At 43.0% G+C, this 27700-nt stretch overlaps 1 protein-coding gene across 2 annotated transcripts in view; it reads right to left on the reverse strand.

Annotated features, from left to right (window-relative positions):
* RXFP2 (relaxin family peptide receptor 2) overlaps positions 1–27700 on the reverse strand; it is a 449786-nt gene that overhangs the window by 39348 nt on the left and 382738 nt on the right. For both annotated transcript variants that reach the window (XM_075337353.1, XM_075337352.1), the window contains 6 exons: positions 22025–22096; positions 16226–16297; positions 13736–13807; positions 11588–11659; positions 3819–3890; positions 1013–1081 (listed from right to left, as the gene is read on the reverse strand). In XM_075337353.1, the coding sequence (XP_075193468.1) occupies positions 1013–1081; positions 3819–3890; positions 11588–11659; positions 13736–13807; positions 16226–16297; positions 22025–22096 (429 nt within the window). The remainder of the gene's footprint in view (positions 1–1012; positions 1082–3818; positions 3891–11587; positions 11660–13735; positions 13808–16225; positions 16298–22024; positions 22097–27700) is intronic.

Consider the following 27700-nt stretch of genomic DNA (forward strand, 5'->3'; position numbering starts at 1 on the left):
CCCACTGCACCCAAAATCACAAAAAGAGAAGAGGTTTAAATAATGAGAATACAGGTTATACTGAATCTTATCTCACAAAACTATATATCAATCTGCACAGCTCAAGCTGCTCTATAATATGGGGCCTACAGATTGGATTGCATTTTTATGGTGACAGGTTCCCTTTTAGACCTATATTCATTTCCAGTATTTTCTTTCAGTGAACATTATTTTTGACATTTTTTTAAAGTGAGAAATAATACAATTCCCTTATCTCCTGGTTTTCATTTATGTAGGTTTTATCAATGGTAGATATACAAAGTGTCCACCACTGATAACCACTCCACAATTTAAAGATCTGTCATATGGGGGAGGACAACATTACCTTAAGGGCTCACTCACACCACCATATTTTCAGTACAAGTGTGATCCAACAAAATATTGGATCACACCCGCACCAATGTTATTCTATGGGGCTAAACACGTCTGATTTTTTCCTTGAATCAAGTCAGTCCAAGGAAATAGTGCAGCATTCCAATTATCGGATCTCATTCGACCATGCAAGTCAAGGAGTCCATGGAAAACATCGGACTGAACACGGATGACATCTGAGTGCAGTTCGATTTTCACAGACTGGCAGAATGCACAATGGAGAACATGGAAAAATTTGTTTCCCTATCTTCTCCTCATCTGATAGACTCCGATCACTCTATTCTCCTACTCTAATCAGAGTTTGATCAGAGTGTCATTCTCTCGTGTGAACAATAAATGCGAATTTTGTTGCCACAAAAACTTAAAACCTAATTTGACATGGTGTGGATTTTCTCTGCAGTTTGTGAATAACATTTCGCAAAATCCTGTCCACAATGCTGCCACTGAAAGTCTCAGTCAATTTTCTCCCACCCATACATATACCCAAAATACATACACAATTCTCACGTATGAATTACGTGAGAATTGTCAGTGCCATAGAACCACAGAAGCAAGATAAAAACTATAAATACATGCTTTTCTTTAGCACATATGTACTCACAGTGATTGGAGATGTGGTAATGTTTCAAACTGATCAATATGAAGCGATAGTGGATTACAACCGAGATTACTAAATAAAGAAAAGAAAAACACTGGATAAAGATAGCAGAATTTACCATATATCTAGAACATAAATCATGACAATAATCATAATGCTGTTAGTAAAGCGCCTTTCACACTGGGGAGTCATCATCTGAAACTGCGGAGATTCCCAATCATGGTCTATTGCAGACGTGAAGCCTCCTCATCCATCATTAGCTCATTTCTTATTGTTGCAGCAAATCCACTCACACAAACAGACAACTGCTAGTCAAGAGCATTGTAAAAAGCATGGCAGGAATAAAGACAAGAAAAATCACAAATGAATGCTTGTACAAAAATACATGTCAATTTGACAGTGCATGTTTCTATCAGAACTCATTTTAAAGGGAATCTGTCACCAGGATTTTGCAACGGAAGCTGAGGACAGCATGCTGCAAGGGTTAAAAAAAAAAATAAAAAAAATCTTTTTCTCTTACCTGTGGGGCTATTGTTTACTCATACTAAAGGGTTAAGGCCGCTTTACAAGCGATCTCGTTGGGGTCATGGAATTTGTGATGCACATCCAGTCACTTTAGCGGTGCCATTGTGTGTGACACTTTTGAGCGATTTTGCATCGTTGCAAAAACGTGCAACATCGCTCATCGGTGACATGGGGGTCCATTCTCGAATATCGTTGCTGCAGCAGTAATGATGTTGTTCCTCGTTCCTGCGGCAGCACACATCGGTATGTGTGACACCGCAGGAACGAGGAACCTCTCCTTACCTGCCTCCCGCCCGCAATGCGGAAGGAAGGAGGTGGGCGGAATGTTCGTCCCGCTCATCTCCGCCCCTCCTCTTCTATAGGGCGGCGGTTCAGTGACGTAGCTGTGACGTCTCTGTGACGCTGAACGAGGAAGGAGGTGGTTCGCCGGTCACAGCGACGTCGCACAGCAGGTAAGTAGTGTGACGGGTCTGGGCGATGTTGTGCGCCACGGGCAGCGATTTGCTCCTGTCGCACAACCGATGGGGGCGGGTACCCACGCTAGCGATATCGGTCACGATATCGCAGCGTGTAAAGCGGCCTTTACTCTGTGAGTAACATTGGTGTGACTCCTCTAACCATGCAGAGCAGACCCTAAGCCCCCTGCTGTGATTGACCCCTCACAGATCATGCACAATCTCTATTGAGAACCTGGTGTGGGTGGGCACAGCTACACTCAATTCTGAGATAAAGTCAAAACGGCTGCACCCTGTAATCTAAGTTAAACATGGTTAGTTTCAGAATCTCTGCCCCTACATTATGCTGCTCTCAGATGAAGTAACAAAAACCTGGTGACAAATTCCCTTTAAGATTTTATTTTCTTGACTAAAGTATCTCATACTACATTTTGTCTTAGACATGTAGATTAAAACAAACATTTATACTTCCTAAAGACGACCTGTCAATATTTTGATCTGCCATGTTGGATAATTTTGGTTGGTGTTTCATGTAACCTGAAGTTTTTAGTTTAAGAAGCTAATTAGAAACCGACTAAGGCCATGTGCACACACTGCATTTTTTTTATGCGTTTTTGGGTGCAGATTTGTCCCAAATCTGTATGCCTATCATCATGCCAGCAAAGTCAGTGAGAATTATAAAGTAGTATTCACATGTTACTTATTTTTCCTTGCAGATTTGGTGCCGAAAATAAGTTTTTCAGCCCTTCCATCCATTGAATTCATTATGAAAAACGAGGCAAAAACACCGTTTTTTTGGTATGTTTAGTCTGTGGTTTTTCATGCAATCTTTTATGCATTTTTTTTTCAAACTTTGCACCAGAATCTGCATGCCTCTCCTGAAGCCAGCAAAGTTTACTAGATTTCTGAAGTGCTGTGCCAACGTTGCATTTTTTTTTGCATATTTTGATGCAGAAAAAATCTGCAGCATGTCAGTTGTTGGGGTGTTTTTTCCTGTATTTTTTAGCCCTTCCAGGAAATGACTTCACTAAAAAAATGCATGGGAATAAAAATGCATGAAAACCGGATGTGTTTTGTGGTGTGTTTTTGTGCAAGAAGATGCAGAAAATTTCCGTACCAAATACTCAGAATGTGCACATAGCCTAAATGGTTTGGGGTGTTTTTTATTTTTCCTTATAAATATGATTTTTTTTTTGTTTTGCTTTGTTGGGTTGTAATCATTTGTAAAAGGATATTATTGTTTTCTTATTTCAGTTTGCCATAGATTCATAAGTGAAGGCACGCGTCTGCTGTTAGGTTATTTTTTTCTCTATTTCTGCTAGACAAATCCAAGGACAAGAGGGGTGGTATTTCCGGAGGGATTCAGCAATGTTTTCTGAATAATTCAAATATGTTGAGATATTAAAGATGTTTTCTGGTAAGAACACCTTAGCATAAAGCATCATGAATACTCATAAGCAGTCTTGTTGGGTTTTTAGGATGCGATGATCATCCAGTTTGTCTCACCGCCAATGAGCCCATTGAGGATTGTAACTACCAGGAGCAATCTTCTTCTACCATTGACCCCTTTCATGCCCTAGATAACCAGGGAATGTAAATTTAAATCCTTCACTACCTTGGAACATCAGGGAATTCAGGAGTATTTTTTTTACTACTCTGAAATGCAAGAGATTTTGAAACTATTAGAAAAACCTGTCTATAAATGGTGGGAAGGACACCCAACTTTTCTCCATGGTCAAGTTCATGGAGATTGAAAGAGTAAAATGGTTGGCATATGTATTAGTTATAGATTTCTGAAATTATATGGTATAATCATCCCTTGTACTTACAGTTTTTGCAAATGTTTAAGCTCTTTAAAACTGGATAGTGGCACTTCTGTGATTTGATTATTTGACAAGTCTCTAGGAATAAACAGAATCTTAATTAGTAAAAAACACTTTTTAAGCCAGTATGCAAATTATGTCCATTCCAAATGCAAATTAAACATACAAGTGGAACTTTGGATTAAGAGTGACTTGGTTTGAGACTGTTTTGCAAGACAAGCAAACTTTTTTAAAAATTGTAACTCGGTAAATGAGGAAGATTTCGCAATATGATCATCATGTGAGCCCTCCCCATCCCTCTACAGTACTGTACCTCCCTCCCTGCGCAGATACAGTACTGTACTAGTAATACTCACCATTTCTAGAGCATACGCATAAGCCATCAATCACGGTCCTTTCCTCACTTCCGGGTTCCAGCCTTTGACTGCACTCCATACTTAATACACCGCTACTAAACCAATTTTAGGTAACTGATTAACTACCTGTACATCAGTGATATGTGTGGGTCAGGCACAAGCTATATATACAGGTCTCTCTGGTTGTACTGTACAATTTAAACCGATTTTGTCAATACAAATAGGTATTCCATCAAATGATACAGAAATATAAATATAATTACTAACTCAAATACGCATGGAGAGGCCATTAAAGTACAAATAGGGAGAACCAATTCACAAGAAATAGCCACATTACAATAATAAAACTATATATTTTATTAAAGATCAAGAAACAAATAAAAATAGAGCAATGAAATAATAGTGAAAAAAATTATATTGGCCCGACACCAGTTCCCGAAATGTGCGTCGGGATCTGGTGACGGCACAGTAGCTATTCAGCATGACTACAGGTAACCGCCTCCCATCTTATAATTTCACTACTCTAGGCAATTACCTTTGTGCCACCAGCATTGTAATATGATACTTCACATTTGCACTTGCATCAATTATTTTGTGAGCCTGGTTTTATGCTCACCTTGATTATCATATATACAGGGTGGGCCATAAGTATGGATACACCCTAATAAAATTGAAGTGGTTGTTGATATCACCTTACCGTTTGTGGCATATTAGTATATACGAGGGGCCAAACATTTGCGGCTGTGTGATGCCCATGGCGGCCATCCGCAAAGGCGTTATTTTGAATTCAACTTTAATTTTTTCATTGGGAAGGGGGTCATGTGACACATCAAACACAGAGATTTGCACAAGAAAAACAATTGTATGCTCATTTTTAACAACACTTTATTCAGTATCGAGTTATTGACACGTTTGTGACATGGAGCAACCACAGTAAACCACTAAAGGATGTGCTCAAAGTGCTGCCCATTGTGTTGAATTGTCAACGCGACTCTCTTCTCCCACTCTTGTAACACCAAGAGCAATACCGCAGATCCAGGATGTGGGACACCTGAAATAACAGATACAGGAGGCCTGTGGTAGCATTTCTTCTACGGTATTGCTCTCGGTGTGTCAAGAGTGGGAGAAGAGAATCATGTTGACAATTCACAGCAGCAGACTCTGAAGTAGCAGATGGTTGAGCACAGGACAATTCCTCAGCAGTTCCTTCCACCAGGCTGGACAAAGTAGAATTAATTCTAAGAGCAGCAAGGAGTGCTCGGAAAGCTCCAATATTTAAGTCTAAATGGGTATGGACTCAAGGCAGCTACAGCTGAACTGCACTGCTATGAGCTGCTGGCAACAGAAACTGAAATTAGCTCATGAGGCGCCAAAGAAAAGGAAACTATTTAAATTAGGAGTCTAGATGGAGATGGGAGGCTCCAGTACTAAGGCAGTCACTAGTCTCAAAACAGCAGGGAGATGACTGTGACAGTACTCCCCCCATTAACGAGAGCCTTCCGGACACTGAAGACTGGTAATATCGTTCACCTCAAATGTGAACAGGCCTCTCCGGTTACCAGTTGGAGACACAACACACTTCCGCAGCACAGACCTGTGTACTACATCATGGTTGTTAAGAGTGGGGGGTAGTTCTAGCCATATGGCCATAGGGTTGAGAATGTCAGTAACTCTAAAGGGACAGATGAACCTCGAGCCTAGAGCCCTGGATGCACACTTACACCTGGTGTTTTTAGTGAAAACACAAAGTCATTCTTACCCAGGTCTGGACCTGAACGTTTATTTCCACTCATACCACAGGTAGTAGAGGAAAAGCTCCGGACCGAACTGACAACCAAGGAATCTTAAACCTTACACTCTGGTAGTATGCACTTAGTGGGAACAACTATCCTCTCACGATCACCTCTACCAGAGCTGCACTGAGGCCTACACTTCCCCTGGGATGGGGTTAGCACACCATCTTTTTTCCAAGACATCCTGGTAGATACTACTGGTGGACAGGGTGATGGTTTTTAATAAGAACTGCAGAAATGGTTGCACCCAGGCACCTGGTTTCACAAAAACTGCCCCAACTGACTACATCCTCTGACTGCCAGTTAATCACAGGGTTATGTCTTTTCAACCAGGGCAGACCCAACATGGGCAGCCCCTCCAAGACATAACAGGAGAGATGTTCACCATGAAAAGGGACCTACCCGCAGGTCGATACTTGGTACTGTATGGGTGAATTCCCTCTGACTGAGGGGGGCAGAATCAATAGCCTGAATGGGGATAGATCCAGTTAATGCACTGCGAGTGAGATCCCGAGACTGAGCAAAGCTAGAATCAACTAGATTAACACCCGAACCACTGCCAACCAGAACAGAGATCATCTCAGTCCTTCCACCAACAACCATTTCAGCTTTCATGGGGATCTGGAACATGTAAATGGAGGAAATATACACTGCCTGGTTGCTTCCCTCCATATGACCAAGAGGATGTGGCTTCTTAGGTCTTATTGGACTGGCCACAATGTAATGCCCCAACTGCATAGGTTTTTCATCTTTCACCAGTGGGAGCTCCTGCCTGGGGAAAACTACAGGAGACAGCGTCCTAGAGGGTCCCTCACTGAGGCGTCAATTCACTCTAATGGCGAGGGCCATGGCTGCCTCCAGTGACTCTGGGGTTGAGTATTACACCAGAGAGTCCCTATCTGACAACCCCTGACAGAAATTACTTCTAAGCGCTGGGTTCCACAGGGTGTCAGCAGCCCATCTCTGGAACACTGGCTGCGCCTCCTGCTGGAGCCTTCGGAGTTTAGACTCCGTGAGCGTCACGTCATCAAGCCACAAAAACTCATCCACCAACGGTAATGATGGAGTGTCGGTCGGCAGAGAGAAGGTCCAGGACTGGGGATCTCCACACAACAGAGAGACAACAATACCCACTCACTGTTCCTCACTCTCTGAAGAACGAGGGCGAAGCCTGAAGTATAACTTACAGCCTTCCTTGAAGGTGGTAAACTTATCCCTTCCACAAGAGCACCTGGGCATGTGCCGAGACCGAAAGCTCAGCAATTTGTTGCAGCTGCTGCACAATCTGAGACCGCATGTCAGAAAACTTCTGAGACAGGGTCTACAACAGCTGTGCAAATGCCGCAGCCTGAGCCATAGTAGCACAGGAAAAAATATATGGGCTGCTGTTAATATCACGCATGGAGTAGGAGATGTCATATGTAATATGTGACATACCCGTTCAGACAGATGGGTGTCTGACGCATTACAAAAACATCACAAACATACAGGAGGTAACAACGAGGACATGATAAAATGGAGGTGCCTGCCACTAGGGAAAGGGGTGAGGGGGCACCTCCTGAACTCACCTAAAGCTGACTCCTGAGCTCCCCAGCGTCCCTATACGGTTTCTTTCACCTTGTTGGCGAGCAGGATACCTAGGACCCTCAGCTGGCCCTAAACTCACCCTGCCTAGTGAGTAGGCCGACAAGTACACTAGACTTGCCACTACACTAATAACCATGGAGGTAAAGGAAAGACAGACGGGGGATAAACAGAAGGATACAAAAACCAAACTTCACAGCAGCAGACTCTGAAGTAACAGATGTATAAGCACAAGACAATTTCTCAGCAGTTCCTTCCACTAGGCTGGACAGAGTAGAATGAATTCTAAATTCAGCAAGGAATGCTGGGAAAGCTCCAGTATTTAAGCCTACATGGGTATGGGCTCAAAGGAGATACAGCTGAACTGCACTGCTCTGAGCTGCAGGCAACAAAATCTGAAATTAACTCATGAGACGATAAAAGAAAGGAGACCATTTAAATGAGGAGTCTAGATAGAGATGGGAGGCTCCAGTCCTAAGCCAGTCACTAGTCTCAAAACAGCAGGGAGACAGCCGCAATACCAAATATATGTCTTCATTTCTTTATTTTTAATAGGGGAAAAGCTGAGTGATCAGAATTTTTTTTATTTATATTTTTGGTCTTTTTTATTTTTTACTCTGTTTGTAATCTTGGGGAATCGAACTTCTGATTGCTTGTTTTCGTTATACCATGTTCTACATTATAACAGTATCACAGTATGTTGGGGTAATCCCAGTCTTCTATTAGGCTCAGCCAATGGCTGAGCTTTACATGAGGACCAAGATGGCAGCGAATGAGCTTTTAACAGGTATTCAGCTGCCATGGTGCCCCATAATTGTGTCATGAGGGGCTAATGATGTCATTTAAATATTGCTGTCAGAGAATTACAGAACCATCTAAATGGTTAACATTTGAAGCTCAGCTCTGGCTGTTGAATTTAGCGACAGATGCTCTTACATATCGGGCATATACACCTTGTGGAGGAAGCTCAGCTCCTGATCTCCCTCCACACTTGCGGACACCAGTGAAGGATATACAGTTATACACATTTGTTACAATCTTTTTGCAATTAGTAATATACCACCATTTGAGTATATTATAAGCCTTTTCTGTATTAATAGGTGTTTACAACCAATACCTCTATCTACAGTACAGATTGAGAACAACAATGAGAATCTCACTCATACACACCAAATAGTCCATTGTTTTAATCTTCCTGTGGTGTCTCTACATGGAAACTGAAATGTTGCTGGAAGGTTTACCACCAATTAGCAGGAACCCTTGTAATTACACTGGTGGACATATCGCCGATGCAGCCGGTGCAGTGGCACAGGGGCCTGGAGGTTCAGGGGGCCCTTTCTGGCTGGTCAGTAATGAGGGCAATCTGACCTGTTGTCCGGAGCTTGAGGCACCTGGCCAGATTGCCCACATCACATCCTGCATGCTGGGCAGGGAGCGATCCTGCAGCTCCACACAATGTAAGCAGCGGAACACAGGAATCTGTCCTCTGTTCCCAGGCGGGCAGTTTCGCTGTGACACACGCGCGCGCGTCATTTGAAAAGTTCCCGTAGGAGAAGAAGCAGCGCAGCTGGGACCCATAGAGGAGAAGCAACGGTGGGGGCCTATACAGAGAGAAGCATCGTGGGGGCCCCTACAAGAGCAGCAGCGGTGCAGCCGGGGCCCGTACCGGAGAAGCAGCAGCGGGGGCCCTTATGGAGAGAATCAGTGGCAGAGGCCCCTACAAGAGAAACAGCGGTGGGGGCCCCTACAAGAGAAAGTGGTGGGGGCCCCTACAAGAGAAACAGCAGTGGGGGACCGTACAGAGAGGCCTGAGGAGGGAACAAATAGGAGGGAGAGGTGAGTGGTGACTAATAACCTGAGGAGGGGACAATGAGGAAGGGGGGTGAGTGGTGACTAATATTGGGGGTGTAGTGATGTAGTATATTACAGGTGTAGTATATGGGGATGTGGAATATTACAGGTGTGGTATATAGGCGGTGTAGTGATGTAGTATATTACAGGTGTAGTATATGGGTATTTAGTGATATATATATGTGTAGCGCCCATGAAGCCATCAGGAGGTACAAGGTACTGCGTACTGTCAGAGATGCAGGGTCTACCCCCAGGGACCCAGAAGACCAGTGCCGGTAACAGCAAAACACATTTTAATCCCTGTTTTTCCCTTCCCAAAGACTGGTGACAGACTAGGGTTGGACCCAATGGATGGCCACCTAGGGGTGGAGCTGATCCAGTCCACTAGACAACAACCGGGGAGGAGGGTTCAGACAGTCAGTAAGTGGAAGTGAGAGGAGACGGACGTAACTGCACTGACAGGAGAGTGTAACGGTGATCTGAGGGCCCAGGTGTGTGGTTGCCGGTGGAGCATGGTGGAGTACTCCCGGAACCAAAGCACCAACAGGGTACAGAATCCTAGGTCAGGCAAACGCTCCAGGCAGACCTGGTAGAATATGCACAGTGAGGGGACCATCCAGGACCTCACTGACCGTAAAGTTTGGGTCATAGTAGCAATGGGAGAACTGGGGGAACAGGACCAGAGAAAGCATTCCCACAGGGTTCAAGCTACCTGTTATACGGACTAAGACTGAACGAGAACCAGGAGGGGACCCCTAGACGCTTCAAGCCACGGGGACCCTCCAACCAGAGACAGGTGCAGGGGAAAGAAGCCACCAAGTTACCAAACCGACACTGGGACTAAGGGGACTAGTGGTGAGGACCAGCCTTCCTTGGGTTACCAGCCATAACAAAGCTCTGAGTAAAGCAACCAGTTACACTGCAATACTTTTGTGTGGCCTCCCTTCTTTCCGCACCCAACAACATCATCTATCCCCTGGGGCCTGGCTCTACTTGCGGATGGCCCTATATCCAGGCTGCCACCAACAGCAGCCCCAGTAGTGAGAAGTGTGCAGCGGCGGTTCCACTTAAATAACCGCAACCCGCAAGTGGCGTCACGACAAAAACTTTTATTTCATCTCCCCTATAAATAACCCCCCTTTTTGGAGCGACCCCAGGGTCAAGGAACTGGGCAACAGCCACCTAGTGACATCCTTGTAAATATACGGCCCAGGACCGAGTACCCCATAGCCCTTGGGCGACACATATGCAGCTTTTTTCGCCATAGAAGGAGGGGGGGGGGCATGCACAATTTCTTGTATATGGGCCCAAAGCTATCACTGTCCGCCGCTGTGTAATTAGCCTGATTGCATGTCCTTTTAATAGCAAACAAAGGTTCCAAAAAGATTGTGAAACGTACTATTCAGATGTGGAAAGAAGGAGCAATGTCCTATCAAACTTTTATAGAGATGTTTGCAAAACATTTAGAATAAACTGTTACAAAGTGTCATGTTAATGCAATCTTGGGGTATATTTTATAGCCACAGACTTGCAAATCAAAAAGGTCCGTGGAGGCTCTGTTAGGAGTCTCAACACAGAAAACAGCCAGATATCCCTCCGGGAAGGGCCCAGCCAAGGGGTGACTCTTTTTAGGAGACCACCATAACCACCATATTAAGTGGCCCTTTTAGTCAATATCCATCTTTTTGACAAGTTTAAAGATATGACAAGGGAAATACCAAGGCCAGGTATCCATCCACAGACAGCTGTTTCGGGGTATTACCCCTCATCAGTGTGGAGTAGGATTCTGGCTGGGTGGAAGCAATGCCTAGTAGACCAACAAAACAAAACAATCACTGATCTCGGGGAGACCAGCCAGAGAAAACACTGCCGGCAGTCAACGAAGGCACTCAACACAGTGAAATCCTAGGTACATGGCCCCCTGGGAAATATGCAAATCAAAAAGGTCCGACAGATGTGGAAAGAAGGAGCAATGTCCAATCAAACTTTTATAGAGATGTTTGCAAAACATTTACAATAAACTGTTACAAAGTGTCATGTTAATGCAATCTTGGGGTATATTTTATAGCCACAGGCTTGCCAGTCGCAGCCTTTCCGGTTTGTCTCCGTCTGTGAGACGTTTTATGACCTTAATAATGGAATGTACATTTTACAATAAGCGGTATGTTCATTTACTGGATGGATTTCTTACATTTCTGCTAAACTCCTCAAAGATGAAAAGATGTTTTCTTTTACCAATCTGATTCTGTTTCCACGAAGAAACCTGAAGAGAAAACATGCATGTAATAAACAAAGCAAACAATGGCTGAATAGCACAACATGTAAATACGCACATTGATATTATAATAATATACTGTATTATTATTATTTGCTTGTCTCAGTGCCCATACAAGTATTCACCAGTTTATGTCAGTGCGAGAGGTATATTGCAGGATCATTACTTACAGAGAACCTATAAGCACAATTTTGTAATGTACAGTAAAGATATGGCTGTAATGGTCCTAACACTGATTGAATTGATACCTTTGGTGAAGAAATTGAAGTTTTCTGCTAATTAGATTTCAATGCACAGCAGCCAGACTGTACACTGGGCCTTCTCCTCCCTGTTTGTGATTCCCTGGCCCCCCCCCGCCTGCCTCCAGTCTGTGAATGATCTGCCTCCTCTGTTTGAAATCTAAGCAGTGACCTGTCATTAAAAAACTGGAGGCAAGAGGAGGGGCAGGGGCATCACTAACAGGGAGGAGAAGACAGTGCACTGTGCACCAAAATCTAATCAGCATGGAGTGCAGTGGGTGGCCCCTGCACTTACAGCTCTTCTGTCTTTCTGTCTATTGTTTTTTGCTGATTGTATCCTTTCTCTGACTAAGAAAATCATGCTTCAGTGACCTGTCAGGAGCAACAGGCAACAGAAGGTGGGGAAAAGGCCAAAAGGTTAGAGAGTTGTAAGTGCAGGGCCCACCGATTGCACTTGCAGCTCATTGGCATACCATTTCAATTATAGATTTCTCTAAGGATACCAGAATGTCCCGCATCTTTATGGAACTTTTATCTCTACTGGCTAACACAGTACAAAGATATATTTTACCTGTATCAAAATGGAGGATACCAGAATGTACCGCATCTTTATGGAACTTTTATCCCTAAGGCTCCTTTCACACGTCAGTGATTCTGGTACATATGTTGCAGTTTTTACACGTACCAAAATCACAGAAATACACAGACCCAGTAAAATCAATGGGTCTGTGCACACTTCAGTGATTTCTCACTGACCGTGTTTCCATGAGGCGCACACACATATCTGTGTGTTCCACATGGAGACAAGTCCATTTTTTCTGGCATTACTGATGTCACATGGACCACACAGTGGTGTGATCCATGTGACATGTACCAGAGAAAACACGTATCTTTGAAATAAAATTATTTTTTTACTCAACTGTCTCCAGCACTGCTGTCTCCGGCCGCTGCTGGCTGCTGCTTCCAGGCTGGCTAATTATGCTCATGAATATTCACTGCACCATAACCCAGAAGTATCAGCAGAGGGGAGAAAGTGGCGGCCGGAGACAGCAGGGCCGGAAATATCAGCATCACAGACAGTAGCACCGGGGACAGGTGAATATAAGAGTGCCTGATCTCCATACGCTATCACGGATTGTACACGGAAAACACATGTGTGCCAAAATCATGGCTCAAGGAGGGCCAAATGCATCTTTAACACATCAGTGAAAAATGTCTGTGTTTTTGACTGACGTGTGAAAGAGGATAGTAAAATGGATTTCCACAAGTGACATAAGGATTTATTACATACATGTTATCAGTTTGGGGTATAAAATCCTGATGATAGGTTCTCTTTAAAATCACACTCACAATACAGTGTAAAATTATTGGACCTCTAAGTGGTCAGTGAAGGTGGACTGAGTATCACAGACGTTTCCATGATACTTGTGTGGCCATTTTGAAAATAAGTTAATGGGGGGACCAATCATCTGACCGGGCAGCACCATCACTGCTATAATCAAAGATTTATTTCAGACACAAAGGGTTTATTCAGTTAGGAAAACATTTTGACTTTTTTCCAAAAACATTGAGTCAATTTGTCGCCAGGTTGCGTTTGGTGTTGCAGTATAGCAATCATTATCCTGTACAATCCTTCGGATTTTCTGAAAAGGAGTAACCCTTTCCAAGAACCTGTTTCTCCTCAGAAGTTTAAGACGACCCTAATGAGAGCAAACGATTTCTAAGTATTTGGGGGAATTAAAGAATGTGGAATGGTTCCACATATTTCCACTAAACACGAACAATGCAACATAATTGTGTAATAAAGATAATAAAGAACACTTACAGGACAGTGAGCTCATCACAGGTGACAAAGCTTGAATTACTCAGTGACCCAATTCTGTTCCCTTCAAAATCCCTGTACATGAAAAAAAAAAATGTAAAAACCTAAAATTGCTGTTTGCGGTGTTTGTTAAATAGCATTAGGTTTGCATTATCATAGCTCCAATGTCTTATGTATTTAAAGGGAACCTGTAATGTCCTCAAAACCTGTGAACTTGCATGTTAATATGGTTTGAAAACTGTGTGGCCACCATATTGAAAGCGCAGCTACAGGAAGGAAATAAACTTTGTTCCTCCCAACAGCCTCCAACTTCGAGTGATTCTGCCGTGACCTCAGTATAAAGTGAGCAGACGCTGTAAACACGTCCTGGCACATTGGCTGACAGCCGTCTTGGCACTGATATGCTGCAGAGATGGCTGTCACTTAGTGTGCTAGCGCATGCTTGCAGCGACTGCACTATTAACCTGCAGATTAACCCTATATTTGCAGGTTAATAGCATTTGGGGGCAGTACAGGTTCTCATGAATGCATGTTATATAGCATGTTATATAGTATTTTTTTTCTTTCCCCACTGCAATAGAAATCAAAATTTTATGTAGTGACTTCATTGTCAGTGTGTAGCAATCTATTAAATAAGTAGCTCTTCTTTAATACTGTCGTAAAGGATATATGGACACTGTTTTTTTCTTTTTTAACTTAAATGTATGTATTTTCTCCAAAAATCATGTATGTATGTATGTATGTATGTATGTATGTATGTATGTATGTATGTATATATATATATATATATATATATATATATATATATATATATATAAATATATATATATATACTTTGCAAAAAAATCATGGCCGAAAGTGTTGGCACCCCTGAAATTTCGCAAGAAAATTAGGTATTAATCCCAGAAAATGATTACAATTACACGTTTGTTTCCTTTGTGTATATTGGGACAACACAAAAAAAACCCAGAAAAAGTGCAAATTAAACATAATTTCACGCAAAACCTCAAAAATGGGTGGGACAAAATGATTAGACCTTTCCAAAATTGTGGGTAAACAAGCATGTGATACTCGTTCAAACTCACCTTTGGCAAGTAACAAGTGTGGGCTTAATGAAAATTACACCTAAAACCAGATAAAAAGGGGAGAAGTTGACTCAGTCTTTGCATTGTGTGTCTGTGTGCCACATTAAGCATGGAGCACAGAAAGAGAAAATAACTGTCTCAGGACTTGAGAACTAAAATTGTTATAAAATATCAACAATCTCAAGGTTAAAAATCCATCTCCAAAGAACTTGTGTACTTTTGCTCACCGTGTGCAACATAATCAAGACGTTTACAACCCATGGTACTGTAACTAATCTCCCTGGGTATGGACGGCAGAGAAAAAATGATGAAAGGTTGCAACGCAGAGTAGTCCGGATGGTGGATAAGCAGCCCCAATAAAGTTCCAAAGAAATTCAAGCTGTCCTGCAGGCTCAGGGTGCATCAATGTCAGCGCAAATCTGTCGACATTTGAATGAAATCAAATGCTATGGCCAGAGACTCAGGAGAACTCCACTGCTTATAATAGGTAGACTGCAGTTTGCCAAAATGTATGTAAGTAAGCCAAAATCCTTCCGAGAAAGCATCTTGCGGACAGATGAGACCAAGATAGAGCTTTTTTGGTAAAGAACATTATTCTACTTTTTACTAAAAACACAATAAAACATACAAAGAAAAGAACAAAGTACCTACAGTCAAATATGGTGGAGGATAAAGATATTTTTTGGGTTGTTTTGCTGCCTCTGGCACCGGGTTGTCTTGACTATGTGCAAGGCATCATGAAATATTTTGGGTTGCAATGTAGTGCCCACTGTCAGAAAACTGGGTTTGTGTCCTAGGTCATGGGTCTTCCAGCAAGGACAATGAACTCAAACTTCCTTCAAGAAGCCTCCAGAAATGGATGGTAACAAAGTGCTGGAGAGTTCTGAAATGGCAACAATGAGTCTAGATATAAATCCTATTGAACACCTGTGAGGCAATGTTAAAATTGCTGTTGGGAGAAGGTGCCTTCACATATGAGAGACCTAGAGCAGTTTGCAAAAGAAGAGTGGTCCCAAATTCCAGGTGAGAGGTGTAAGAAGCGTGTTGATTGTTATAGGAAGTGATTGATTGAAGTTATTTATTCCAAAGGGTGTGCAACCAAATATTAAGTTGAGGGTGCAAACAATTTTGTCTGGCCCATTTTTGGAGTTTTGTGGGAAATTATGTCAAGCTGTTTTTTCTCTGTTTTCTTTGTGTTGTTCCAAAACATGTGAAGGAAATAACCATGTATAAAAAAATATGGAATTCCAAGAATTCTCTAGGGGAAATACTTTATTTTCTGGAATAATTTCAAGGGTGCCAACACTTTCAGCCATGACTGTATATATATAATAAACTGTATATGTATAAATACAAATTGAATCAAGCTATAAATGTTATTATAAATTTGAATTGCGATATAACTTACACCCAATTAATTAATGGCATCTGGGCACATAACTTTTGAGGCAGAGCTTGCAGCGAGTTATTAGTCATCGACCTGCAAAAATAAAGCAAACCATCTAGACTCAAAAAACATCCCCCCAAAAAAGCTTTATTTGTTATTCAAACAATATATTACTTCTTTGATTCTAACTAGTACTTCCAATGAAATACAGTGAAGAATGCGATGTTCTCAGTGTTCTTATTGATAGGCAACCTTTCCTTATAATCTCTGTACAGCATTGCAGAATAAATTCTAGGGAACTCCTGATAATTAAAATAATCAGCCTTCAACAAGAGCGTTCAGATATTGAACTTTGTATATTTTCTTTAAAAGGAATCTGTCAGCAGGTTTTTGCTTCCTCATCTGAGAGCAGCATGATATAGGAAAAGAAACTCTGATTCCAACAATGTATCACTTTAGTTTTCTGGGTGCATCAGTTGTGACACAATCAGTGTTTTTAGATTTAGCAATGCAGCAGAGCTGACAAAGCTGACCACACCCACACGAGACGCTCTATGTACAATGTCTAGAGACAGTGAGCTGCTTATTACAGAAGGGGAATGCCGGACTAGGGCTCACACGCTGCTGTAGATGACTTAGCCCGAGCAATGATAATCTGGTGCTAAAACAATCATTGCAAATAAACAACACGTACCTTGGTAAGTGACACATATCTGAATTATGTGTTTCAACCCTTAGAGAATGCTGCCCTCAGAATACATAGCAAACACCCGCTGATAGATTCCCTATAAAGCACACCAATCACCAGGATTTTCGTATATAAGCTAAATCCAGTGCTATACTGGCACTATCAGGCTGATTTTATACATACCTGTAGTGGTCAGTTCGGATATATAGATATTGAAATCCAAGAAAGTAAAGTTTATAACATCAGCAGCTTGTTGAGTGACAGCAGCTGAGGATCAGATAATATCTGGGGGGTATTCATAGTTATCCCCCCCCTGTTAGAATTAGCATAAGTATTATACAATGTATTTAATTTTTGACTTGCAGGACCTTTGCTGAAGTCATACCCATGTGAGCAGAAGGGGTGGGGCCTCAGCCAGCAAACTTGATACCAGAAAGCAACATTTTTCTGTTGGCTGAGGCCCCGCCCCTTCTGGTCACATGGGTATGACTTCAGCACAGGTCACAGGGGGGATAACTATGAATACCCCCCAGATATTATCTGATCCTCAGCTGCTGTCAGTCAACAAGCTGCTGATTTTATAAACTTTACTTTCTTGGATTTCAAAACCTAAACATCCGAGCTGACCACTACAGGTATGTATAGAATCATCCTGATAGTGCCAGTATAGCATTGGCTTTTGTTTATGTAGGAATATCCTGGTGTTTGGTTCCCTTTAAGTGCTGATCAATTATGTTTGCTAACTCTCCAGCAAGGTCCAGGATGCTCCAGGAAATAAGAGAGACTTTTCAGACTCCAGGAACAGTTGGTAAGTCTCACAAGTGCAGCGGAGCTTTCAGAATGTTCCTTTCATTCAGGAGTCATGTAAAAGGCAAGGGGCTGTGGCCAGAAGGAGGTGCGGAGGACGATGGCCTGACAAAGGGGTGAGAAAATAGTAAAAAGGTTTTAATGGTGCCCTCATCATGCCACTTTTAATTTCCTCCATAGAGGCATTGTTAGATGTTGCAAAGTATATGAAAGATGCATCCAATTGTCAGGCATTTTGTAAACAAGCACTTATCCCTCCATACATTGTTGAAATATCATGAACATTTGTGTAGGTCAAATGTGAATTAATAGAAGATGAGGCAAAATTAAAATTTGGCAAGTGTTAAAATACAGTTAGGTCCAGAAATATTTGAACAGTGACACAAGTTTTGTTATTTTAGCTGTTTATAAAAACATGTTCAGAAATACAATTATATATATAATATGGGCTGAAAGTGCACACTCCCAGCTGCAATATGAGAGTTTTCACATCCAAATCGGAGAAAGGGTTTAGGAATCATAGCTCTGTAATGCATAGACTCCTCTTTTTCAAGGGACAAAAAGAAATTGGACAAGGGACTCTAAGGGCTGCAATTAACTCTGAAGGCGTCTCCCTCGTTAACCTGTAATCAATGAAGTAGTTAAAAGGTCTGGGGTTGATTACAGGTGTGTGGTTTTGCATTTGGAAGCTGTTGCTGTGACCAGACAACATGCGGTCTAAGGAACTCTCAATTGAGGTGAAGCAGAACATCCTGAGGCTGAAAAAAAAGAAAAAATCCATCAGAGAGATAGCAGACATGCTTGGAGTAGCAAAATCAACAGTCGGGTACATTCTGAGAAAAAAGGAATTGACTGGTGAGCTTGGGAACTCAAAAAGGCCTGGGCGTCCACGGATGACAATAGTGGTGGATGATCGCCGCATACTTTCTTTGGTGAAGGAGAACCCGTTCACAACATCAACTGAAGTCCAGAACACTCTCAGTGAAGTAGGTGTATCTGTCTCTAAGTCAACAGTAAAGAGAAGACTCCATGAAAGTAAATACAAAGGGTTCACATCTAGATGCAAACCATTCATCAATTCCAAAAATAGACAGGCCAGAGTTAAATTTGCTGAAAAACACCTCATGAAGCCAGCTCAGTTCTGGAAAAGTAATCTATGGACAGATGAGACAAAGATCAACCTGTACCAGAATGATGGGAAGAAAAAAGTTTGGAGAAGAAAGGGAACGGCACATGATCCAAGGTACACCACATCCTCTGTAAAACATGGTGGAGGCAACGCGATGGCATGGGCATGCATGGCTTTCAATGGCACTGGGTCACTTGTGTTTATTGATGACATAACAGCAGACAAAAGTAGCTGGATGAATTCTGAAGTGTACCGGGATATACTTTCAGCCCAGATTCAGCCAAATTTCGCAAAGTTGATCGGACGGCGCTTCATAGTACAGATGGACAATGACCCCAAGCATACAGCCAAAGCTACCCAGGAGTTCATGAGTGCAAAAAAGTGGAACATTCTGCAATGGCCAAGTCAATCACCAGATCTTAACCCAATTGAGCATGCATTTCACTTGCTCAAATCCAGACTTAAGGCTACATGCGCACGCTGCTTCTTTTTCATGTTCACAAACTGCAGCCAAAACTGCAGCCAAAACTGCACCTTGTCAGAGAGAGCCTGGAAATGTCACAAAAAATGTAGGTGCTTTTTTGGTGCGTTTTTGCTGCTTTTTTGGTGCGTTTTTGGCTGCAGTTTTGTCAACAATTGTTTCACGTATTTTTCAGTTCAAACAAGCCCATAAAGCTTGTTGAATTGAAAAAAAAAAAAATAGAAATAAATAAATAAATAATTAAAAAAAACTGGCGTGCGGTCCCCCCCAATTTTAATGCCAGCCAGATAAAGCCATACGGCTGAAGGCTGGTATTCTCAGGATGGGGAGCTCCACGTTATGGGGAGCCCCCCAGCCTAACAATATCAGTCAGCAGCCGCCCAGAATGGCCGCATCCATTAGATGCGGCTGTTCTGGGACTGTACCCGGCTCTTCCCGATTTGCCCTGGTGCGTTGGCAAATCGGGGTAATAAGGAGTTATTGGCAGCCCATAGCTGCCACTAAATCCTAGATTAATCATGTCAGGCGTCTATGAGACACCCTCCATGATTAATCTGTAAATTACAGTAAATAAACACAAACACACACCCGAAAAATCCTTTATTAGAAATAAAAAAACACAAACACATTCCCTCATTACCAATTTATTAACCCCGACAAAGCCCTCCATGTCCGGCGTAATCCAGGATGGTCCAGCGCCGCATCCAGCTGTGCTGCATGGAGGTGACCGGAGAAGCAGCAGACACCGCCGCTCGGGTCACCTCCATGCAGCTAATGAAGACAGCCGCGCGATCAGCTGAGCTGTCACCGAGGTTACCCGCGGCCACCGCTGCATCCAGCGGTGGCCGCGAGTAACCTCAGTGACAGCTCAGCTGATCGCGCTACTGCGTGGAGCTGACAGGAGCGTGGAGGACGGGACTTTCAGCGGTGGTGGTGAGAGGGGTCCATCATCTCCCCTGTGCGGGGACAGCGGTACTTCGGGGAACACGGGGAGGACGGGACTATCAGCGGCGGCAGCAAGAGGGGGATGGACATTGGCAGCTGAAAACATTGATTTTTCCCTCTCGCTGCCGCCGCCGCTGATAGTCCCGTCCTCCACATGATCTCCCCTGTGCGTGCACGCTGGGGACAGTGGTACTTCGGGGAACACGTGAAGGACGGGACTATCAGCAGCGGCGGCGGCAGCGAGAGGGAAAAATCAATGTTTTCAGCTGCCAATGTCCATCCCCCTCTCGCCGCCGCTGATAGTCCCGTCCTCCACATCATCTCCCCTGTGCGTGCACGCTGGGGACAGTGATACGTCGGGGAACACGTGGAGGACGGGACTATCAGCGGCGGCAGCGAGATGGGGATGGACATTGGCAGCTGAAAACATTGATTTTTCCCTCTCGCTGCCGCCGCTGCTGATAGTCCCGTCCTCCACATCATCTCCCCTGTGCGTGCATGCTGGGGATAGTGGTACTTCGGGGAACACTATCAGCGGCGGCAGCGAGAGGGGGATGGACATTGGCAGCTGAAAACATTGATTTTTCCCTCTCGCTGCCGCCGCTGCTGATAGTCCCGTCCTTCACATCATCTCCCCTGGGGACAGCGGTACTTCGGGGAACACATGGAGGACGGGACGGGACGGGACCACTTGCCTGACCTCACTTCCTGACAAATCACCTGCGTTTTTGGTACCAAAAACGCAGGTAAAAGGCAGGTAAAATGCACCACTTTTGATTAGCATGCATTTTTCCTGCGTTTTTGATGCCCTCATTGATTTCAATGGGTGACAAATGTTGACAAAAACGCAGGAAGAATGAACATGCTGCATTTTTTTTGTCACAAACTTTTGACAAAAAAAACGCTGACAAATAAACTGCAATGTGCGCATGACAAATCTGACTTCTCATAGACTTTGCTGGGAAGTCAGATGTCAGAAAGTTCTGCTGACAAAACTGCAGCCAAAAAAGCAGGAAAAAAGCAGGAAAAAAAGCAGCGTGCGCATGTAGCCTAAGACGGAAAGACCCACAAACAAGCAAGACCTGAAGGCTGCGGCTGTAAAGGCCTGGCAAAGCATTAAGAAGGAGGAAACCCAGCGTTTGGTAATGTCCATGGGTTCCAGACTTAAGGCAGTGATTGCCTCCAAAGGATTCGCAACAAAATATTGAAAATAAAAATATTTTGTTTGGGTTTGGTTTATTTGTCCAATTACTTTTGACCTCCTAAAATGTGGAGTGTTTGTAAAGAAATGTGTACAATTCCTACAATTTCTATCAGATATTTTTGTTCAAACCTTCAAATTAAACGTTACAATCTGCACTTGAATTCTGTTGTAGAGGTTTCATTTCAAATCCAATGTGGTGGCATGCAGAGCCCAACTCGCGAAAATTGTGTCACTGTCCAAATATTTCTGGACCTAACTGTAGATTAAATTTTTGGGACAATTTGCTCAATCTTACATTTTATATGATTAGTAATCATTATTAAGAACATATAAAGCATAAAACACAATATAGAGGTTTGTGGCGCTAATCAATGTGATAATAGTGTTTCATGATAGGGAAAATAGCGGCACGCGACCAGGCAACCACTGACAAAAATTCAACATTGACATTTTTTGTTCTTATATTGAAATACTTAAGTCATGATATAATAAAATCAATTTTAGAGTGACTTGCAGATGATCCCATATTTCAAAAGAGCCCCAATATTAAAAAAGATATTACTTACAAGAAAAACAGTGACTGCAGCCCAGTAAATAGCTCCGATGTAATCTCTACAATGGGATTTTCATCTAGAATCCTGCAGATATGTAAGGAAGATAATGTATAAATCACTCACTTTTAGCAACAACACAAAATTTAAAAAACCTTTAGAGAATATAATAATTTTGATTTTGAAATTGTAACCGAACCTAGAGAAGATATACTGTATGTTTCTCAAGAACAGTCATTGTGGACTCTAATGACTTAAAGATCTCAATGGTCTGAAAGTAAAATCTCTGTCTCTTGAAGTGTTTGGCTTTATATTATTGTGTTCCTTTTTTATTTCTCTTCTTTTTGTAGATCGATGAGATTTTACTGATCGCAACTTAACAATTTGCTTTAGGTCCACATTATGGAATCTAATATATAAAGCTGAGTGTATGCATGTATGTATGTATATATGTATGTATGTGTGTATGTATGTGCATGTATGTATGTATGTATATATGTATGTGTGTATGTAGGTGCATGTATGTATGTATGTATATATGTATGTATGTGTGTATGTATGTGCATGTATGTATGTATGTGCATGTATGTATGTATGTATGTCGGCTAAAGAAATCCATACCGTCACATTTACAATCACAAAAATTTGCACAGCCACTTCGACTCATAGAACATCATAGACCATGTTTGAGGGGAAAATTTAACCCCGCACTTTACAGTTATTCGCCAAAAAACCTGCTTACAGAAAAGTCAATGGAGCTGAAAGCTACAGGTCATTAACAGGGGCTCTAATTGGTTGCTATAGGCAACTAAGGAGATTCTTAGTATGCAGCTTATGCGTGGGCTAATAGGATTTTGGTAGAGACAGACACACAAAGAGAGAGACAGAGACACACAGACACAGAGATATACAGACAGACACAGAGATACACACAGACAGCGACATATAGAGACACAGACACACAGAAGAGACACACAGACATAAATACACAGAGAGATACACAGAGACAAACAGAGACACACACAGACAGAGACACACAGAGACCGAGACACACAGACTGATACAGAGACAGAGACACACAGAAACAGAGATACACACAGAGAAACACAGAGGTGCACACACAGAGACAGAGATACACAGACAGAGACACACAGAGACAGACACACAGACACACAAAGAAAGAGAGAGGCAGACAGAGAGAGAAAGGCTGAGAGACAGAGAGGGAGACAGACAGACAGTGAGAGCAGAAGAATGAGAGAGCCAGAGAGACACTTAAGCGGGCTTTACACGCTACGATTTCACTACAGCGATCTCGTTGGGGTCACGGATTTTGTGACGCACATCCGGCCGCTGTAGCGATGTCATAGCGTGTGACTTCTAGGAGCGATTTTTGATCGTTACAAAAATGTCCAAAATCGCTCCTCGCTGACATGGGGGTCCGCTGCCAGTTATCGCTGCTGTCGCTGGTGTGAAGTTGATCCTCGTCCCTGCGGCAGAACACATCGCTACGTGTGAAGAAAGAGGATCATCTCCTTACCTGCCTCCGGCCACAATGTGGAAGGAAGGAGGTGGGCGGGATGTTATGTCCCGCTCATCTCTGCCCCTCCGCTTTCATTGGGCGGCCGATTTATGACGTTGCTGTGACGCTGAACGGACCGCCCCCTTAGAAAGGAGGCGGTTCGCCGGTCACAGCGATGTCAAAGGGCAGGTAAGTACGTGTGACGGGGGTGCGCGATTTTGTGTGCGACGGGCAGCGATATGCCCGTCGCGCACAAACGGTGGGGGCGGGTCTCATGCTAGCGATATCGGGCCGGATATCGCAGCATGTAAAGCCATGTAAGGTGAGGTTCCTCGTTTCTGTGGTGTCACACGTGTGCTGCCGCAGGAATGACGAACAACATCGTACACGCAGCAGCAATGATAATTGGGAATAGGGGGGCATGTCAACGATTAACCATTTGAATGATTTTGCGACCTTTTCGATCGCACGTAAGTGTCACACGAAACGACATCGCTGAAGCGGCCGGATGTGCGTCACGAATTTCGTGACCCCAACGACATCGCTTTAGTGATGTCGCTGTGTCTAAAGCGGCCTTTAGTCTAGCATTTGTCTCAGTTTCCATTTGATGAGCAGAGCATCTGTGCAGGAAACCAAGGTATTAATTCAACATTACATTTCCACCAGTTTTATGGAGTGAACACCTTTTTTGATTTGCGAGAAGTTCATAAAACCTTTTTTTTTTAAATTGATTTTTGTAATTTTTTTAATTTTTCGGTCATTGCCGTTTTGCAGATGTTTTAGGCAGATTCACAAAATGTGACTTTAAAAAAAAAAAAGAAAAAACAAAAAGTTGCAAAATTTGACTTAGCTCAAATGCAGTTCTTCTTAGGCTATGCGCATGCTGAGGGTTTTTTTTGGTGCAAAATTGTCACAAAATGCATGTCTATCTTTATGCCAGCGAAGTCAATGAGAATTCTGAAGTGCCGTGCACATGTTGCTTTTTTTATTGCAAATATGGTTCAGGAAAAAAACTGCAGCAAAAACTCAGCGTGTGCACATATCCTTAGCGTGATGTTCTGTATAGAAATGAGCGAACCGGTCGCGGTTCGGCTCGAGCATGGTTTGTCGAACGGAGGTCGCGTTCGAATTCGGTTCGGCGAACCGGTTCGACGAACCACTTGAACCCCATAGAAAACAATGGGAGGCAATCACAAACACATAAAAACACATTATAAATGTACACATACAGTTAATATGCAGACAAAAGGAGAAAAGTACTGCACATAATGGGGAGCACAACAACAATAATTGATAAAGACAACCTTTATTTGTAGTAAAAGTTAAAAACCATTAAAATACAATACAAAACACACGCCTAATGACACGGCATGCGCCCACCGTCCAGCTCCAAAACAATGTTATACATATTGCAAATTGTAAAATACAAGCATTAATGATACATTGCAGAATTTATAGTAGCAATAAACAGCCTATATACAGCCATAACAACCCAAGGGGAGTGCATAACATGAGCATATACCCTCAAAAAACCACAGGGCAAGAACGGCCCAATAATACCAGGATATAGTGAGGATTATGTGGTTTGCAACTGCTAACCAGGGTTGAATATCCTAATGTGGCGCTGTGCCTAGGCTCATGTACAAACCATAGGTCCCACTAGGGGAGAAGAGGGTAAGGAGCGTGGAAGCAAGGACGGAGGGCAGGCATGGAATACCGTGAGCAAGGCCCACGCGTATCGCCGCAGAAAGACGGCTTCCTCAGGGTAGGCGTGCCCCAAAACTACAAAACCGGAAGGTTATAAAGGGTATGTCATTACAGAATTTATATGTGAATCACCTGTTAGGTGTGTTGGCTGCTGGTCCGGACCGGTCCGTCATGGAGAGATGTATGTGAAGCATCGCAGAGTGGTATATGCGATGCGCGCCGCCATCTTGGAAAGTCTGCGCATGCGCGGGAAGTCCAGGATGGCAGCGCGAGAGGCTCAAAAAGCAGCACACGCACAAGGCTGCCGTAATATAATATGAGGTATTAACCATGCGCCTGTGTCTATCACGCAGCCCTCCTGTATGTTATATCTGAAGGCACATCGTAAGAAGGAGACTTTGCCTAAAGAGAGGGAGGAACGAGCATAGGTTTGGAGTAAGAACGTAATCAGCTTAGACTCCCCATAAGGGAGAAAGGGGAAGAGGAGAGAGGAGAGAGAAGAAGAGAGGAGAAAAAGAAAAGGAAAAGGAGGGGGGGGGGGAAGGGGAGGATGAAGGAAAATATATAAATCAGTATTTTGATGCTCAAATAAGAGCAAGCAATAAACATGCATAGCAAGAGTGGTGTAATCACATATAGTGATCTTGTTCAGGTATCCGTATTTTGGGTCTACAGAAATATATAGGTAGTGGTAGAGGTGGCTCTTGCCACAAATGGCTTCTACAGAACGAGGCAAAGTGGATATTTACATTGGATACCGTTGCCCCTGGGGGGTTAAATGAGGAACTGTTGTTCACTGGATTTTTGGGCTAATAGGATTGGAGTTTCTTATCTTTCCCTTTTCATTTTTTATTTATTTTTATTTTTATTTTTATATTTATCTCCAGGATACGGATCATCTCTTCTCCTTCCCTTGTATGGCCATTTGTTTATCATCATATCTTCATTGTCGGCTAACCTTGATGCGCATACTACGGACATGTACATATGCAAATGGTACCTCTTGGCGTCTCTTTGGTTTGCAAGGAGGGTGGTTCAAGCAGCTCTGAAGATACACATTATGGACATGCATACGTGTATGCACACATACAAATGGTATTTTTTGGCGTCCCTTTGGATTGAAAGGAGGGTGGATTAAGCAGCTCTGAAGATGCATACCAGAGACATTCATGTGTGTGTGCACGCATATAAATGGTACTTTTTGACGTTTTTTTGGATTGAAAAAAGAGGGCGGTTCTAACCGCTCTGAAGAAGAAGTGGTCCTTGAATCTACATACCAGCACTTATGATAGATGTCAAGAGATCCTTTATATCTATAATTGCTTACACACTATGTGTGCAATCCTTGTATATTTGTGTCTGGTACACTACCATTTGGTATCCGCATTATCACCCATACATGGGTTCCATATTATAACTATATGTGATTACACCACTCTTGCTATGCATGTTTATTGCTTGCTCTTATTTGAGCATTAAAATACTGATTTATATATTTTCCTTCATCCTCCCCTACCCCCCCCCCCCCTCCTTTTCCTTTTCTTTTTCTCCTCTCTTCTTCTCTCTCCTCTCTCCTCTTCCCCTTTCTCCCTTATGGGTAGTCTGAGCTGATTACGTTCTTACTCCAAACCTATGCTCGTTCCTCCCTCTCTTTAGGCAAAGTCTCCTTCTTACGATGTGCCTTCAGATATAACATACAGGAGGGCTGCGTCATAGACACAGGCGCATGGTTAATACCTCATATTATATTACGGCAGCCTTGTGCGTGTGCTGCTTTTTGAGCCTCTCGCGCTGCCATCCTGGACTTCCCGCGCATGCGCGGACTTTCCAAGATGGCGACGCGCATCGCATATACCACTCTGCGATGCTTCACATACATCTCTCCATGACGGACCGGTCCGGACCAGCAGCCAACACACCTAACAGGTGATTCACATATAAATTCTGTAATGACATACCCTTTATAACCTTCCGGTTTTGTAGTTTTGGGGCACGCCTACCCTGAGGAAGCCGTCTTTCTGCGGCGATACACGTGGGCCTTGCTCACGGTATTCCATGCCTGCCCTCCGTCCTTGCTTCCACGCTCCTTACCCTCTTCTCCCCTAGTGGGACCTATGGTTTGTACATGAGCCTAGGCACAGCGCCACATTAGGATATTCAACCCTGGTTAGCAGTTGCAAACCACATAATCCTCACTATATCCTGGTATTATTGGGCCGTTCTTGCCCTGTGGTTTTTTGAGGGTATATGCTCATGTTATGCACTCCCCTTGGGTTGTTATGGCTGTATATAGGCTGTTTATTGCTACTATAAATTCTGCAATGTATCATTAATGCTTGTATTTTACAATTTGCAATATGTATAACATTGTTTTGGAGCTGGACGGTGGGCGCATGCCGTGTCATTAGGCGTGTGTTTTGTATTGTATTTTAATGGTTTTTAACTTTTACTACAAATAAAGGTTG

The sequence above is a fragment of the Anomaloglossus baeobatrachus genome, chromosome 2, assembly GCF_048569485.1.
Source record: "Anomaloglossus baeobatrachus isolate aAnoBae1 chromosome 2, aAnoBae1.hap1, whole genome shotgun sequence".
NCBI lineage: Eukaryota > Metazoa > Chordata > Amphibia > Anura > Aromobatidae > Anomaloglossus > Anomaloglossus baeobatrachus.